The sequence below is a fragment of the Triplophysa rosa genome, linkage group LG7, assembly GCF_024868665.1.
Source record: "Triplophysa rosa linkage group LG7, Trosa_1v2, whole genome shotgun sequence".
NCBI classification, from domain to species: Eukaryota; Metazoa; Chordata; class Actinopteri; order Cypriniformes; family Nemacheilidae; genus Triplophysa; species Triplophysa rosa.
The window spans coordinates 18,656,604-18,671,095 of record NC_079896.1 but is presented as its reverse complement, the minus strand read 5'-3'; the positions used below and the strand labels follow the sequence as shown (position 1 = coordinate 18,671,095).

The following is a 14,492-nucleotide window of genomic DNA, read 5'->3' as shown; positions in this document are numbered from 1 at the left end:
ATGACTAAATGAAGCAGAGCCATGACAGCTGTCGCACCGAGGTAAGAGAAGGAAGGGTTCATCTGACATACACAGATACACACACACTTAAGGTGATGTGTGACCAAAACCGCTAGGGCCAGATTTATTGACAGCTTGCGCCTCTTTTGGCGTTAAAAACTACTGTCAGAATTTACTAAAGACATGCACTAAAACTGTTATAGCACTGAATTGTTTTTGCGGCTGATGTTATTGAGTATATATTTGTAGGAGTTTCCATTTAAGCTGCAAAATGTATGGGTGCAGAGAATTTAATGGTATTAGCACAATTATTTAACGCCCAAAAAAAGTATGGCTTAAACCCTATGTTAATTTGCACTGTTCTTGTGTTTGTCATTATCAAAATGACAATATTGCGCCTGTTTATTTTTATGTGTAAATGAGTAAATTAGCCACAGAAATTTCCACTCCCATCTGCGTTTTTTAATTACCCCCTTACACTAATTTGCCCTGTTTAGTGAATCTGGCCCCTAGTGTGTGTCTTGTGTGAGGCACATACTACACAATAGTTGCCCCATGGTGCCCCAAGTTTTTCATCATACTGACAGGTCAGATGTTAATATTTGGTGGTTTAAATACCCATTTGGTGTTTTTAAACATAGTTTTCCATAGTCAGGTAAGTGATAATCACATCCCAAAAAAATAGTCAGATCCCTAACGGTCCATATTCCTCATAAATGGGCACATTAAAATTGCTAATTTATGTTTAAAGAGCCGTCCCTTCTTCATTTGTTGTTCTGGTTTGCACATTGTAAAGCGGCCATTCCCCGTGATGCCAATTTTCAAACTTTAGTTAGTGTGTAATGTTGCTGTTAGAGCATAAACAATATCTGCAAAATGATAAAGCTCAAAGTTCAATGCCAAGCGAGATATTGTCTTTAACAGAATTCACTTTTCAAGTACTAAAGAGAACGGCTGAAATCGGACTACAGCCCTATACTTCCCGGGTAAATGATGTCACTATTCCGAGTTTTTGAAAAACCTCCGTCCAAAGGAATACTCCAAAAAAGGCGCGAGGCCTTCCTTAGAGAAGAGGAAGAGCCGCTGGAGTAGTGTTTGGTTATCAGAGATTGTAAACATTTGACTGAGCTGCGCAATTAATTACTTTCACTTTCATCACAGTCCTACAGCTGGTAATAAGAATTCAGCTACACACATTCTAAGATAACCAACGGTCAAATAACAGCTTCCATGACTTTAACATCGGCTGTGAAAGCTGTTCTGTGTAATACACTGCCTGTGTGTGTGTGGGTATATGTGCGTGCGTGCGTGCGCGCATACCTCTAAAACACTTCTATTAAACGTCTTTTGAAGTCCTGCTTGCAAATGTCTCCTAGTCAATCTGCTTCTTTTATTATCCAACTTACGTCCAATATAAAAAGGCAAAACTAACGCGTTACTTATTAGTGTTTATTAATATAACCGGTCTGACGCCAATCGGTCCGGTGTCATTTCCCTCACCATAGTAGGAAAAATATTGTGGAAAACAACTCTAACAAAGATTGACGTTTGCACATGCACTAGCAGACCTCCGTTATACTTCGATCGATCCGCATGTGTTTAACTGATGAAGTGAAGTTGACGCCATTGTTTATTGCTAAAAGCCAAAGCTTATGAATACATGTGCACTGAGAGGGGGACCGACCAATCACAACAGCCTGAGAAGCGTAAGCTCGCTGATATGGTATGGGTGGGACATCTTCAGACACGCTCTAAGCGGGAACCAATCACGACAGACCTGGTCAGCTTTACCAATCAGAGCGTTTCGGATGGAGGGATTTTAGACCGTAAGAAATCCAGTCGTTTTGTTAGAAGAGGGACAGCGGTGAAAAATAGACTTGAAATGGATGTGAAATATAAATCGCTAGAAACATGAACATCCATTGTTAAACACCCAAAAAAAACATAATCAAAGCTTCAAAAACAGCAAAAGAATGGCTCCTTTAAATCACAGAAATCCTACAAAGGATGTAGTCTCTCAAAAATGTACATCCTCTTTTGTCACATATTTAATGCCCAAGTCAGATAAGACATGCAATCACTGGTTAAATATATTGCTAATAAATACATGAATTTATTTCCAAAAGAGATAACTCAAAAATCATGTTTTTTATTGTGCATGCCAATTAATATCAATAAAACTGCAGTTGGTTTGTTTTCATTTAAGCCACAATAACTCAAAAAATACAGCTAACTAACACAATAAAAAATGATAACATAATAAAAAACATGATTTTTGTGAAAAAAACATTTTTTTATTCTCTTCTTGGAAATAAACTCTTCACATTCTCTAAGAATTTATATTTCACGTTTTGACTGAAAAGTCACATCCATAACACTGAAATTACCCCACCGCATAATTGGTGCTCTGTGTGAAGATCACTACTGTTGTAATTCTTCCAACAAAGGTGAATAAACTGCTGGATTTTATTTAACTGGAAGAAGAAGCAGCAGACAAAATTGCAGCTGAGGCCCTAGAGGTTATTCAGAAACTTTACTTTGAAAACTTAATTGTACCATTCTCTGCAGACAAGACTATGGAGGACTAAATAGGCTTGGCAAGGTCAATGTTTTCACAAAAATTGCAAATTGGTTTAGTATGCCATCATTTATAACACAGCAAAATCATATTTGGACACAGTTCCTCTTCATAATGAGTACATACTTTTGTTTTTCATTTCAGAAATCTGGTCATCTTGCAGTAGTCAATATTATACATGTAGGCTATATTATACAATATAATACGCATTATACATGTTAGCTTGCTGCTTGATTTACATGGAAAACAAACCATAGTGTCTCATTAGGATATTTATATGAAGCTGTAGAGCTGTGATTCTCCTTCCCTTTTTATTACCTTTTTTATTAATCATCTAAATGAAGAGAGACAGTGTTTCAGTGAAAGAATGTCAGCGATAACACTTGATATCTTACGCGTGAGATCACAAGATTATGTTCAAAATCAAATGCATGTGTGTTTGATGTGAGTGTTTTGGTTTCAGGTTATTCTTTCTCTCTTTCAGATTCCAGAAGAGCATGATTCAGAAAGTCAGGTCCGTAAGGAGAGGGAGTGGCGATTTTTACGTAACACTCGAGTACGGAGGCAAAGCCAGTGTGTCACTCAGAGAGGTGCAGCTAATGGGTTTTTTTTTTCAAAATTTGTATCCTGAAAGCAAATGTTCAACAGCAGTAACTCTATTAAAGGTGCAGTGAACTGGCCGTTTTATTGTTTTATACTATTGTCTGATGTCTACTTATGACGTTCGTGTGGTTTTTACATTCGAAAACATCAAAATCAATAAGTAATAGGGTATTTTCTACCCTGGTTTTGAGGCGCTCGATTTTTAAGGGCGGGCCGCATAGAAGACTTGGAAGTAAACGTCTACTGCTATGATTGGATAGCAGCTTGCATAGGTGACTTAGTTGGAGCCTTCTCTGAATTTGGTTAGACACGTAACGTTACGTAATGTGATTTTACTCAAATTTACAGACTTATTTCCCAGATGTGATGGCAAGGCTTTGCGTATAGTTTGTATAGCCTATAGTTGTATGGTGTTTAGTGATATATGACCGTACATGTCAGCATTTAAGACCCACGAACCAAACAGAAGATCACCGCGATCGCTGGTCTCAAATGTTATAGTTTTCATGATAAATAAACAAACGCTAGACTCCCGGCCAAAACGACAGTGTTGGCATATATGGATATGACTCGGCACCAGAAACAACATCAAAACACTTCAAAACAGCCTCCATTATTCACAAACGGTGGATAAAACCTTGAAAAATGATACATGAGCCCGCCAAATCACAGAGATGCCGATTACAATTATTACAAATGACTAGAGGTCCCCAGGTAATACTATCAGGGCATATCAAGCGATCTCTAATATCAAAGCAATAGTGACGCATAGTACAAATATGTTTTACTCGCATAAGATTGCTGCGCCATTCCTATCGGATCCAATATTGACGGCACAGCACTGCTTTTTAATTTTACTCTCTCCACAAAGACTTGTTCAAGGAATCTGTGTTGAAATGAAGCGAACAAACGCTCAGTGTTTTCCCCACATGAGCTGGAATGTCTTTAAAAATGAACTTCAACCATGCATTCCTACTGTTGGAATCCGAAGGAAGGTTATGCAGCGACTGTGTTCTTCCACAACCAGGCACTGCACAATATTTTGCGATCTTTAACGGCATGATGCTTACATTCGCTCTATCTGGTTCCGTGCAGCTTGTGTTCAGTACTGTCATGCGCGAACCAGTGGGCAGGGCTCGAAAAGTAGGCGTTGATATTCTTCTGTGGAGGCGGTGTTCAACCTAGATCGGTGCATTCCAGAACCTGCCGTTTGCTGAGCCTCGTGTCAATAACAGTTGTTATTTCAGTAACAAGGGCGTTTTCAGGTCTGACACTTACTGGATGTTTGCTTGAATACGATTTCCTCTTATATAACAAAAGCTCGGGTTAAAATTGTGGTCCTAGTTCACTGCACCTTTAACATTCATTTCCTAACTTCCTCAAAAATGTTTTTTAACTTTTGTCAAATATGCTGAATACTTTACTGCATGACATGCATGTTGTGTATTATTCATTCTTTAAACCTTTGTTTGCTTTACTCTCTTTCTCTGTTTATCAAATACCTCACAAAGTGACAAAGACATGAAATTTCATGCATGCAAACACTTCATCATTAGGGGCATGGTGATTCATTTTTATCTCACCTCAAGTAAATGTTCTGTAAAATAAACCTTAGGCCAAGATGTTTTGAATCTTAAAGCAGAGGTAACACACACAATTTCTGCCAATCTCATATTAATCTTGAGTACCTATAGAGTAGTATTGCATACTTCGTATCTTCGAATAGTATATAGTTTGATCACATATATAAAATACAGAAACAGCTGTACAATTATTTCTGAAAACAGTCAAGCTCCAGTCCCCCGCACTCCCTGGTTGACGCGTGGTCGTGCTCTTTCTCCCGCTCTCCCTGGTTGACGCGTGGGCGTGCTCATGCTCTTTCTCCTGCTCTCCCTGGTTGACGCGTGGGCATGCTCTTTCTCCCGCTCTCCCTGGTTGACGCGTGGGCATGCTCTTTCTCCCGCTCTCCCTGGTTGACGCGTGGGCGTGCTCTTTCTCCCACTCTCCCTGGTTGACGTGTGGGCATGCTCTTTCTCCCGCTCTCCCTGGTTGACGCGTGGGCGTGCTCTTTCTCCCGCTCTCCCTGGTTGACGCGTGGGCGTGCTCTTTCTCCCACTCTCCCTGGTTGACGCATGGGCGTGCTCTTTTTCCCGCTCTCCCTGGTTGACGCGTGGGCGTGCTCTTTTTCCCGCTCTCCCTGGTTGACGCGTGGGCGTGCTCTTTTTCCCGCTCTCCCTGGTTGATGCGTGGTCGTGCTCTTTCTCCCGCTCTCCCTGGTTGACGCGTGGGCGTGCTCGTGCTCTTTCTCCCGCTCTCCCTGGTTGAGCGTGGGCGTGCTCGTGCTCTTTCTCCCGCTCTCCCTGGTTGACGCGTGGGCGTGCTCATGCTCTTTCTCCCGCTCTCCCTGGTTGACGCATGGGCGTGCTCTTTCTCCCGCTGTCCCTGGTTGACGCGTGGGCATGCTCTTTCTCCCGCTGTCCCTGGTTGACGCGTGGGCGTGCTCTTTCTCCCACTCTCCCTGGTTGATGCGTGGGCATGCTCTTTCTCCCGCTCTCCCTGGTTGACGCATGGGCGTGCTCTTTCTCTCACTCTTGCTGGTTGATGGGTGGGCCTGCTTTTCCGTGAGAATTGTCCAATAAGGGACTTGGAAAAGTACGTAACGGAATTTCATGTTCAAGAAAAAAAAACTTTTCGAACCCTATACGAACCTTGTCGGAGTGTATCGGGCACAATACTAGGTCATACGTCCAACTCGTTTTTTGACAAGTTGACCATGTCAAGCAGCACGTGTAACATTGTAAAGAAGTCAGAATGCATGAAACACTGTTGAAACCCCCACCTTTAATCTATTATTCTAAAATTGTAACACTTTAAAATAATGCAGTAGCGAACCCTCAGGGCCCTCTGTGATGACCTAAACTATCGTAAAAAATATTTTAAAACTTTTATTTTCAATAAAAGATCGATGCACACTGTATCCACGTGAGATTTATAAGTCTCACAAGAGTAATTCAAGATCACGGAGCATGCTGCAAGAAGTCGAATGCGTGCTTACATCGGGGGCTTCAATTAGGCTACTGCTGACAGTACAATAGTAAATAATGAGAGAGATTAATTTTGAGTGACATAAAAAAAAGAGAAAAGCTGATAAACGACAGGAGGAATACTTTATCAAATAATTTGATAATCAAATTGTAAGTTATTATGATTTATTAGGCCGCCGTGCCTCAATTCATTCTGGTTGCTGATGTGCACAGTTGTTTAAGTTGCTTAGCTTTATTTGAGAGCAGTGATTTTGAATGTGGTCAGTCTTAAATGTAACATATTGGGCCTCATTTATGAAAACGAGCGTACGACCGGAAACTGGGTCGTTTCCATGCAAAACTTGCCATTTATCAATATGGATGTGAGCAGTTGCTACGATCAAATCTCACGACAGGTCTCCGTTCGTATATTTAAAAACTTTTATTTTCAATAAAAGATCGATGCACACGCAAGTTTTGAGATCAAGGTCTGTGTACACTTTACCCTTTTGATTATTCCTGAAAAGGAATAATGACAAATAGAAAGATTCGTTTTTTTTTTGTTTAGTATAACAAATATAAAGATAGTTCATTGAACATAATTTATCTGTCTATTACTTGAGACGCTACTGGATCATTTCAAATCCATTCAAAGCGAGAACAAACGACATGCGAATTCTCTTGTCAAGTTTTATATGAATCTTTACATTGTGTTGTGAACAAGCGGAAAAATGTCATTATTACAATCCAAAATCAACAACATAACGTATTAACACAACCCCTTTTTTTGCTTTAAACTCTATAAGCAATAAAATGTTTACTCTTTCATACTGTATATATAATATATTAATATGGTCTTGACATGCACCTTTTCTGTTGGTTCAAATGAATTCAGAGTACAAATTTGGTCTGGTGTATTCAGAGTTTAAACAGTCATCTTAGCATCAATCAATAACAAAGCTTTTCTGCCTCTTTTTAAATAAGCAGAACCAAATCTGCTATTAACTGCATTAAAATAGCATAGACAGGCAGCATTTTAAGACTATTTGAACACATTTACATACATTTATATTTGTGGACAAATGTAACCACATTTAATACTATTCTGCGGAATTCTACAGATTTCCCCCAAATTTTAGTGCAGAATTAACATGAAAAGTCTCCAGATTCCGTATGGCATTGCTTATGAGGAAAAACAACTTGAAAAAATCTTTATGTGGGCAAACCCTATGAGAGGGAAGATGTACACACAACAGGATAACTAAAAGTACGTCATTTAAAAATGTGAATTCATGTTATGTGGCTCTTAAAAAAATAATTTGTCTGCTGTGTTTTTCCTCTGTAGGAGCCAATGGCTCCTTAATTTATTTTTTTGTCTGGAGCCCTGTATTTGCGCACTGTCTGACAATAGAACCCAATAAAAACGAAGCCTCAGTTTACTGGCTGTGATTTGACACATTTTGCCACATCACAGACAGTGTGGACAGTATCACTGATTCACAAGGTTCTCTTGTCTTTTGTGGCATTGGGCCACGTCGCCCACGTCCAGTGTAGACACTGTGTGAGGCGGCTTTATCTGCAGGCATCAGATGTGTGCTCACAAAATAACTATAACTCTAAAAACTATAAAGTCTGTAAATATGGATCTGGAGTAAACAGAAACATTCAAAGCACTTTATACGTTGTTTTGGTGTTGAAGGCATAATATTTGTAGCCTACACTATACTATCGACTACTCAATTTTATTTTTGAATTTCGCAGAATTGTAAAAGCATCCATGTCTATTTGATAGGAATGATTAAATGAATGGGATGCAGGAAGTACTGTATATACGCGCGTTAGTAAGAGCTTACAGCAGTACACGTTAGCCAAAACACGTAAAGAAACGCGTTTTGAAAAGATATTGTCAGCATTCGCATTCGGGCGGGATTAGATTTCTCAGAGGACAACTAAGTTTGCCGAAAAACAGTAGGTAAATTGCTCTGAAATTTTTACAAAGATTGTGTGAGAGAAAAACAGACTTGGCAGATTCGCATGGGATTACAATCCCAGAGTACGTCTGAGAAACACAAATTTCTAACACCTCCTCCGGTAAAACTAGTCCCGCCCGAAAAGGGGTATTAACGCTTATCCGGGACAAGTACATGTTTTGTATGGACAATTGCGAGACAATTTTACTTGCCCAACCGGACAAGTAACTTGAAAAAATATATAACACTCAGGGCTGTACAGTGCGACATATATGTAGAATGCGTTTGTCATTGTGCTTGTTCGTGTCTGTGACATTAATCATTGGTCCATATAACTAGATGTGGACGCGGAGTCCTGTAATTTAAATGTCATCTGGCTGTTCTGTGTGTTTGAGTGAATGAGGTGCACAGTTTAACATACTACACAAGTGATGGTCGAGGATTTGTCTGCGTCTGCACTGTATGAGGATATGAACACATGAACTTCATCTCCAGAGTTGCTCTGAGAGTTTATTTTACAAGCATTTCACTGTTTGAGTGAAGCTATCGTCAAACACACTATAACTCAAGCGTCTTCCTGATGACCCGTCAAAATAAAAGTCCCATTAACTTGAACACTCAGACGACAAAATACTGTAGTGTTCTATAGTATTTGCTATAGAAAATTGCAGTGCCCTTGTAGTAAATTGATAAACTGTAGCAAACACTATAGTAGTTCACTATAGTGAAGTTCAAAACACTATAGTACCGAGGAAATTTATCCATCTGTACGTAACATTAATGTTATTTGTCAGTTACCTGCCTATTCGTGTGATGAACTGCACTTTTTTATGTTTTATACTTGTGCTACAACTGTTTGTAGCACCCGTGCTATGTGCAAAAAAAAGTTAACATACATCCCTGAATAATAATTATTGCTTGACTTTGTTTTATAGCAAACACGGAGAGCATAACCAAATTCAGCCGGTTACAGGGACAGTAGGAAAAACGCTTCGAAGCAAACATGACTATTCAGAATCCAAAAAATAACATTGACTCTTCAAATGAAATATTATTTTATTTCTTCGGATAGGTAATTTTTGTACTTGGACAAGTGAATGACAAATGTACTTGTCCGAAGTACAACGACATGACAATGCTTAATGTCAAGCTCTGAATTGTTCTGTTGTACACAGGGTTTAAATTGGGCCGGCCTGTCAGGGCTGTGTGGCTCTACGAGTGTATGGAGCAGCACTCCGTCGTGCCCCAGTATAAATCTGCTGCTCCCGTCCCCAGTATAAATTTCAAGTTTACGTTCACAATTGACCCTTTTTGTCAGTGTGTTCATTTACACTGATAATCGCGGAAAAAGCTATAGGCAGCGTAGTAACCCAATTCAAGCTTGTATCACATTAACCGTGTGTGTTTCCTTCCTTGAGCTTGCGTATAATGTACACAGTAAAATCGGCAGTGTTAAAAAAGATCAAATTAACACTCACGGTGTGTATATATAATCCACACTCTTAAATTGTGGATTATATAAACACTGTGAGAGTTAATTTGACCCTTTTTAACACTGGCGATTTTGCTGTGTACATAATGTATGTGTCCCATTGCGCGATATCCCTGCGAGTTGCGATATCCACTGCCATTTGTTCATGCTGTCTGCAGCAACAACGGCAGGAACGATGCACAAGTTCATTGATCAACTCAGTCATGGCAAATGTTGTATGAAGTTTTGACAAAAAAGAACTGGAAAAAACAGGTCATATATAAAATACTCATACATAACATCATTCCGATATTTGACACTGACACAGGCGTATTAAAGAATTATGTAGCTTTGCATGATGCTGGTATCTAGAATTATTTTAATCAGCATTTTATTCTTCATAGCAGAGGGCTCTCTCAGGTTATATTTTACAGTTTGACAATCGATCAGATTTGGTAAGCTTTGCATAAGCACCCCTCGAAAGCTCCCCCCACATAAGAAATCCCAATTTAACCCCTGGTTGTGCATGCGTTTTGAAGATTAAGAATCTACTTAAATTTTACAATGATTTTAATTATAACAACAGTAATCAGAATTTATAGCAGTTCGCTGTAATCAGTGTAGATTGTAATACTTGAATCTACGCAAAAATAATACATGCAGTACTAATATTTTTTAAATAATTTTTAAGTTCATACTTTAAAAAAATTGATATAATTTACGATGACACAAAATCATTTGTTCAGTGCTTACACTGATCTTAAAGCCATAGAGCAGGGGTGTCATATACAAACGGCCCACACTTGTGTCCAATCTGACCCACGAGATGATTTATGCAATATTATTAAATATAAAATGCAAGGTGCGGTTCTAGGGTGAGTGCATATCCATGGTTTAGCCCAGAAACGTGTGTCAGAATACACAGTATAAACTCTTAAGTTTTCCCTGTAGGACGCTGCTCATATGGGCAGCCTCAGGAACGCGATCGCAAATGGATGGAGGGGGACATCCCCAGAATGCGATTGCAAATAGACCAGACGTAGGGGGAACTGGAACACAAACGTAGGGGTGTGTGGTGGGCTGCTCTTCGCAAAAAAGTCCAGGGCCACTTTTTAGTCCTAGCCCGCCCCTGACAAGAACCGCTACTTGGCTAAACTTACAAAGTTACATGACCCATTCAACAAATTGTTTATCTAATACAATCAATATACAATAAAGTATTATAAATTAATATGAATATAAATTAAATATAATATACATTGTTATATTACTAGCCATTAGCCAGACCGATAAACAAACACAGACCAGAAGTTACCTTCAGGCCAGGCACGTGTGCCAGTGACTGCATATACTCTCTTAAAAATAAAGGTGCTTAAAAGGTTCTTAACAGCGACCATGGTTCCACAAAGAAGGTTCTTTAAAGAACCATCTCTTTCTTACTTTTATAATCTAAAAAACCTTTCTTCTCCACAAAGAACGTTTTGTGAAACAGACTGAAGAACCTTTTGAAGCACCTTTTTTAAGAGTGTATTTATATATGTATTCAATGATAATTCTGCCAGGGAAAATCAGGTGTGCTGCAAAAAACGTTTACACATTTGAGATTAAGTAGACTTTATTATTATTTTCTGCGTTTTGATGACGTTGATGACATAACAAATACACTCATGAAAATAAATTATGCTTAATGATGCCATAGAAGAACCTTTTTTGTCTAAATTGTTCCATAAATAACCTTTAACATCCAAAGAACCTTTCTTTTCACAAAAGGTTTTTTGTGGCAAATAAAGGTTCTTAAGATTATAAAAAGGTAAGAAAGGGATGGTTCTTTAACTCTCTGGGACTCTTCTGTCATTTTTGACTGAAAATTTTTACATTTTGAAATGTTAAAAATCGTAGTTTCATCTGAATGAGATGAGACCTGGTGACTTTTGTCGCATTAGCTATGTGCACATAGTCTTATTGAAGTGAAAAAAAGTATTTGTATAACTGTGTAACACTGTGTGCACCAGACAAGTTGCGACACATTAGAAATGTCATGTTATATAGATTTTTGTCCAAACATCCAGGACAGCAATACGCAACAATAGATATTAGAAACCTTTTTTGTTGTTACGCATCACATCTCGTATGGACGCTGCCAATGAATGCATTACAAATGGCACTGGATATTAGGGCATTTTCAATGCTATATTCTATTCGAGTGTCACCACCTCACAAGCGTACTATTAAAAATACAGTATCTTACAGTATCTCCTGTGTTTTAGTCAAAAATATGCTATGTGAGTTTGTAAAAAACTACAGAACAAAAGGAATTTAAGCTCATGCATTGCGAACGAAAAACCTCTTAATAAAACAGATTGCCCATATAAAGAACGATACATAAACGTTTGAGTCAGTATATGATCTTCAAGTTTATATTGTTTAACATGTTTTTAAGGAAAACACGCATCTGTCAATGTTCGGGTGAAAGCTCTGTAAAGCCGGTGGCTGCAGATCTCACTCGTTTCTTACGCGTGTGCTGCAGGTAAACACAGACAAAGACTTTATTAAAGCGCATTGTGTTTTGCATTTTTCATTTTGATTAAAGTAATTTCAAAGTTTAAAACTGCATTTAGACGCAGACAATGCCATTCTCTCAGCTTTATTTCAGTTTGGGTGCTCAGGACTTACATTCATGTTTGATTTAGCTAAACACGAATAGACACTCATTTTTTTTTTATGACTATAAATTACTCTCTTAAGTTTTCTTGTCATAGCTCATTTATATAACGTTTATTATCCATGCATGAAGTTCAAAACAAAGACGTAGGCCCGGTTTCACAGACAAGGCTTAAGGCTAGTCCCAGACTAAAATGAATGTGTGACTTGTCTTAACTGAATATAACTTGCCCAGAAATATCTTAAAATATATCATTGCCATTGTTTTGTCTCAAGATGCACACCAGTAATGTATTCTTCTAAGGCATTTTTATAAAAGCGACATAAATATCTTAATTCAACTAAGGCATAGTCCTGGCTTAAGCTAAGCCGTGTCTGTGAAACCGGGCCATAGGCTCCTAAAAAATGAATTAACGTTGCAGTTGCTTGTCATCCTCTGCGGTTGGCTTGTCAGAAGCACAGTAATACAGGATTGCGGTTACCGGGACAGCCTTACTGGTAATCCAAAATAATACTGGCTAGTCATACTTTTTTCTTGCTAGCCAAATAATTTACTTATTTCTTTTGCTTGTTATAAAAAATAATGTGTATTGACACTATTCTTTGCGGCTGTGTACCGGAAGTTAAGTTTAGGCCACAAAAGCGTGTATGCGCAGTAACGTTTGTTTATGTTGTTGCTTCGAAACCTATAGGCATAATTGTCTATAGGCATAAGGTATAATTCTGTTAATGTTCCATTCAGAGGACCACGTGTTTTTAGAGATGTAAATTTGTGTGTATTTTTTTATTGTAGGGTATGGGAGTGTTAATGTTTCAGAGGACTTATAAAATATAGTTTTCATAGAGCAGTGTCTTTTTCTAGTTTTTGCTTTTTTGTAGTTTGCTGTCCACAGTGGATGTGACGAATCAAATCCCCGATTGATGCCTTGTTCTTAATGTGTCGTGTCGTGCCACTCGCATATGTTGCCAACCAATTTGTATCATATTTTATAATGTATCTTTAATTTCATACATGCATTCACACAATATATTTTATACAAAAATGACATGCATACAATGTTATATTTGAAGCCAATCCGTTTGAAGTGGATATTTGAAGCCAATTTACTTATGTTTACCTGAGAATGAGGTGCTGACAAACGGCCTCAGAATCCGTGCAGCCACATTGCAAAGTATGTTAAAAAAAACTTTTCAGATGGTTTTCTCAACATAATTACATATTAAATAATCTATTTTCTACCACATATTTTAATAAAGAACAATACAAACGCACCATGGAAGTGTGCGTAAATCTCCCCAATGGCCGTTAAAGATTGTGGGAAATGCACTGCTTATAGATTTAAAAGTCCCTATATCATCCCAATGAATATGAATCGCAGTGAATGCAATGAATATGCTGTAATCCAAATCTTCGCAACATAACTGTGTTAACTGGGTCTAGCCTCCCAAGCCACAGATTGCTCTCTTTTTTGCTTTCATTGGCATTAGGTCCTGCACAAGCTAATTGGGACAGCGTTTTCAAATGACCACTGAATACCCAGAACTGATACACTTTACAAAGCACAACCCCACTCCATCCTTTGCCGTAGACTGCACTTTAACTCAATCACACCACAATTTCAACCAAACTGGACCCTAATATACCATCCAATGCACATCTTTAACTGCATTGTGTATAATTTGTACAATTTTCACCTTGTGTATATTTTCGGTGTATTTTTTTGTGTAAAAACGTGTAAATCTGAGACTGCAGTGGTACATTTTTAAGTTGCCAACACAACTTCTGTTTGGTCTTAAAGTTGTTGGTTTATGCAGCCGGTGTCCTGAAATATGACCTACATTTCAAAATGATTTACCTATACTCTATAGTGGACTTAGAAGTGGACATCCCCCCCAATTGTAATGAATGCTATATCCAAATATACGGTGTACTTCATTAAAGTTGATTAGTAAAGTAACTCTATGTCCATCTCACTCATGATTTTTAGGAGTGACAAGGTTAGATGATCAGATCTTCATCAACAGAAACCCAGGAGTGCCATCAGTGGTTAAGTTTCATCCATTTAACACCTGCATTGCTGTAGCTGACAAAGACTCAATCTGGTAAGTACACTTTTAATTTAAATGTAATTCTATAATGCTTTACAATTTTTCATTAGTGCAAAGCAGCTACTGTAAACTAATTT

At 38.3% G+C, this 14,492-nt stretch overlaps 1 protein-coding gene across 4 annotated transcripts in view; it reads left to right on the top strand.

Annotated features, from left to right (window-relative positions):
* rptor (regulatory associated protein of MTOR, complex 1) overlaps positions 1 to 14,492 on the top strand; it is a 162,794-nt gene that overhangs the window by 117,059 nt on the left and 31,243 nt on the right. For all 4 annotated transcript variants that reach the window (XM_057337785.1, XM_057337784.1, XM_057337783.1 and 1 more), the window contains exons 26-27: positions 3,063 to 3,168; positions 14,295 to 14,409. In XM_057337785.1, coding sequence (XP_057193768.1) covers positions 3,063 to 3,168; positions 14,295 to 14,409 — 221 coding nt within the window. The remainder of the gene's footprint in view (positions 1 to 3,062; positions 3,169 to 14,294; positions 14,410 to 14,492) is intronic.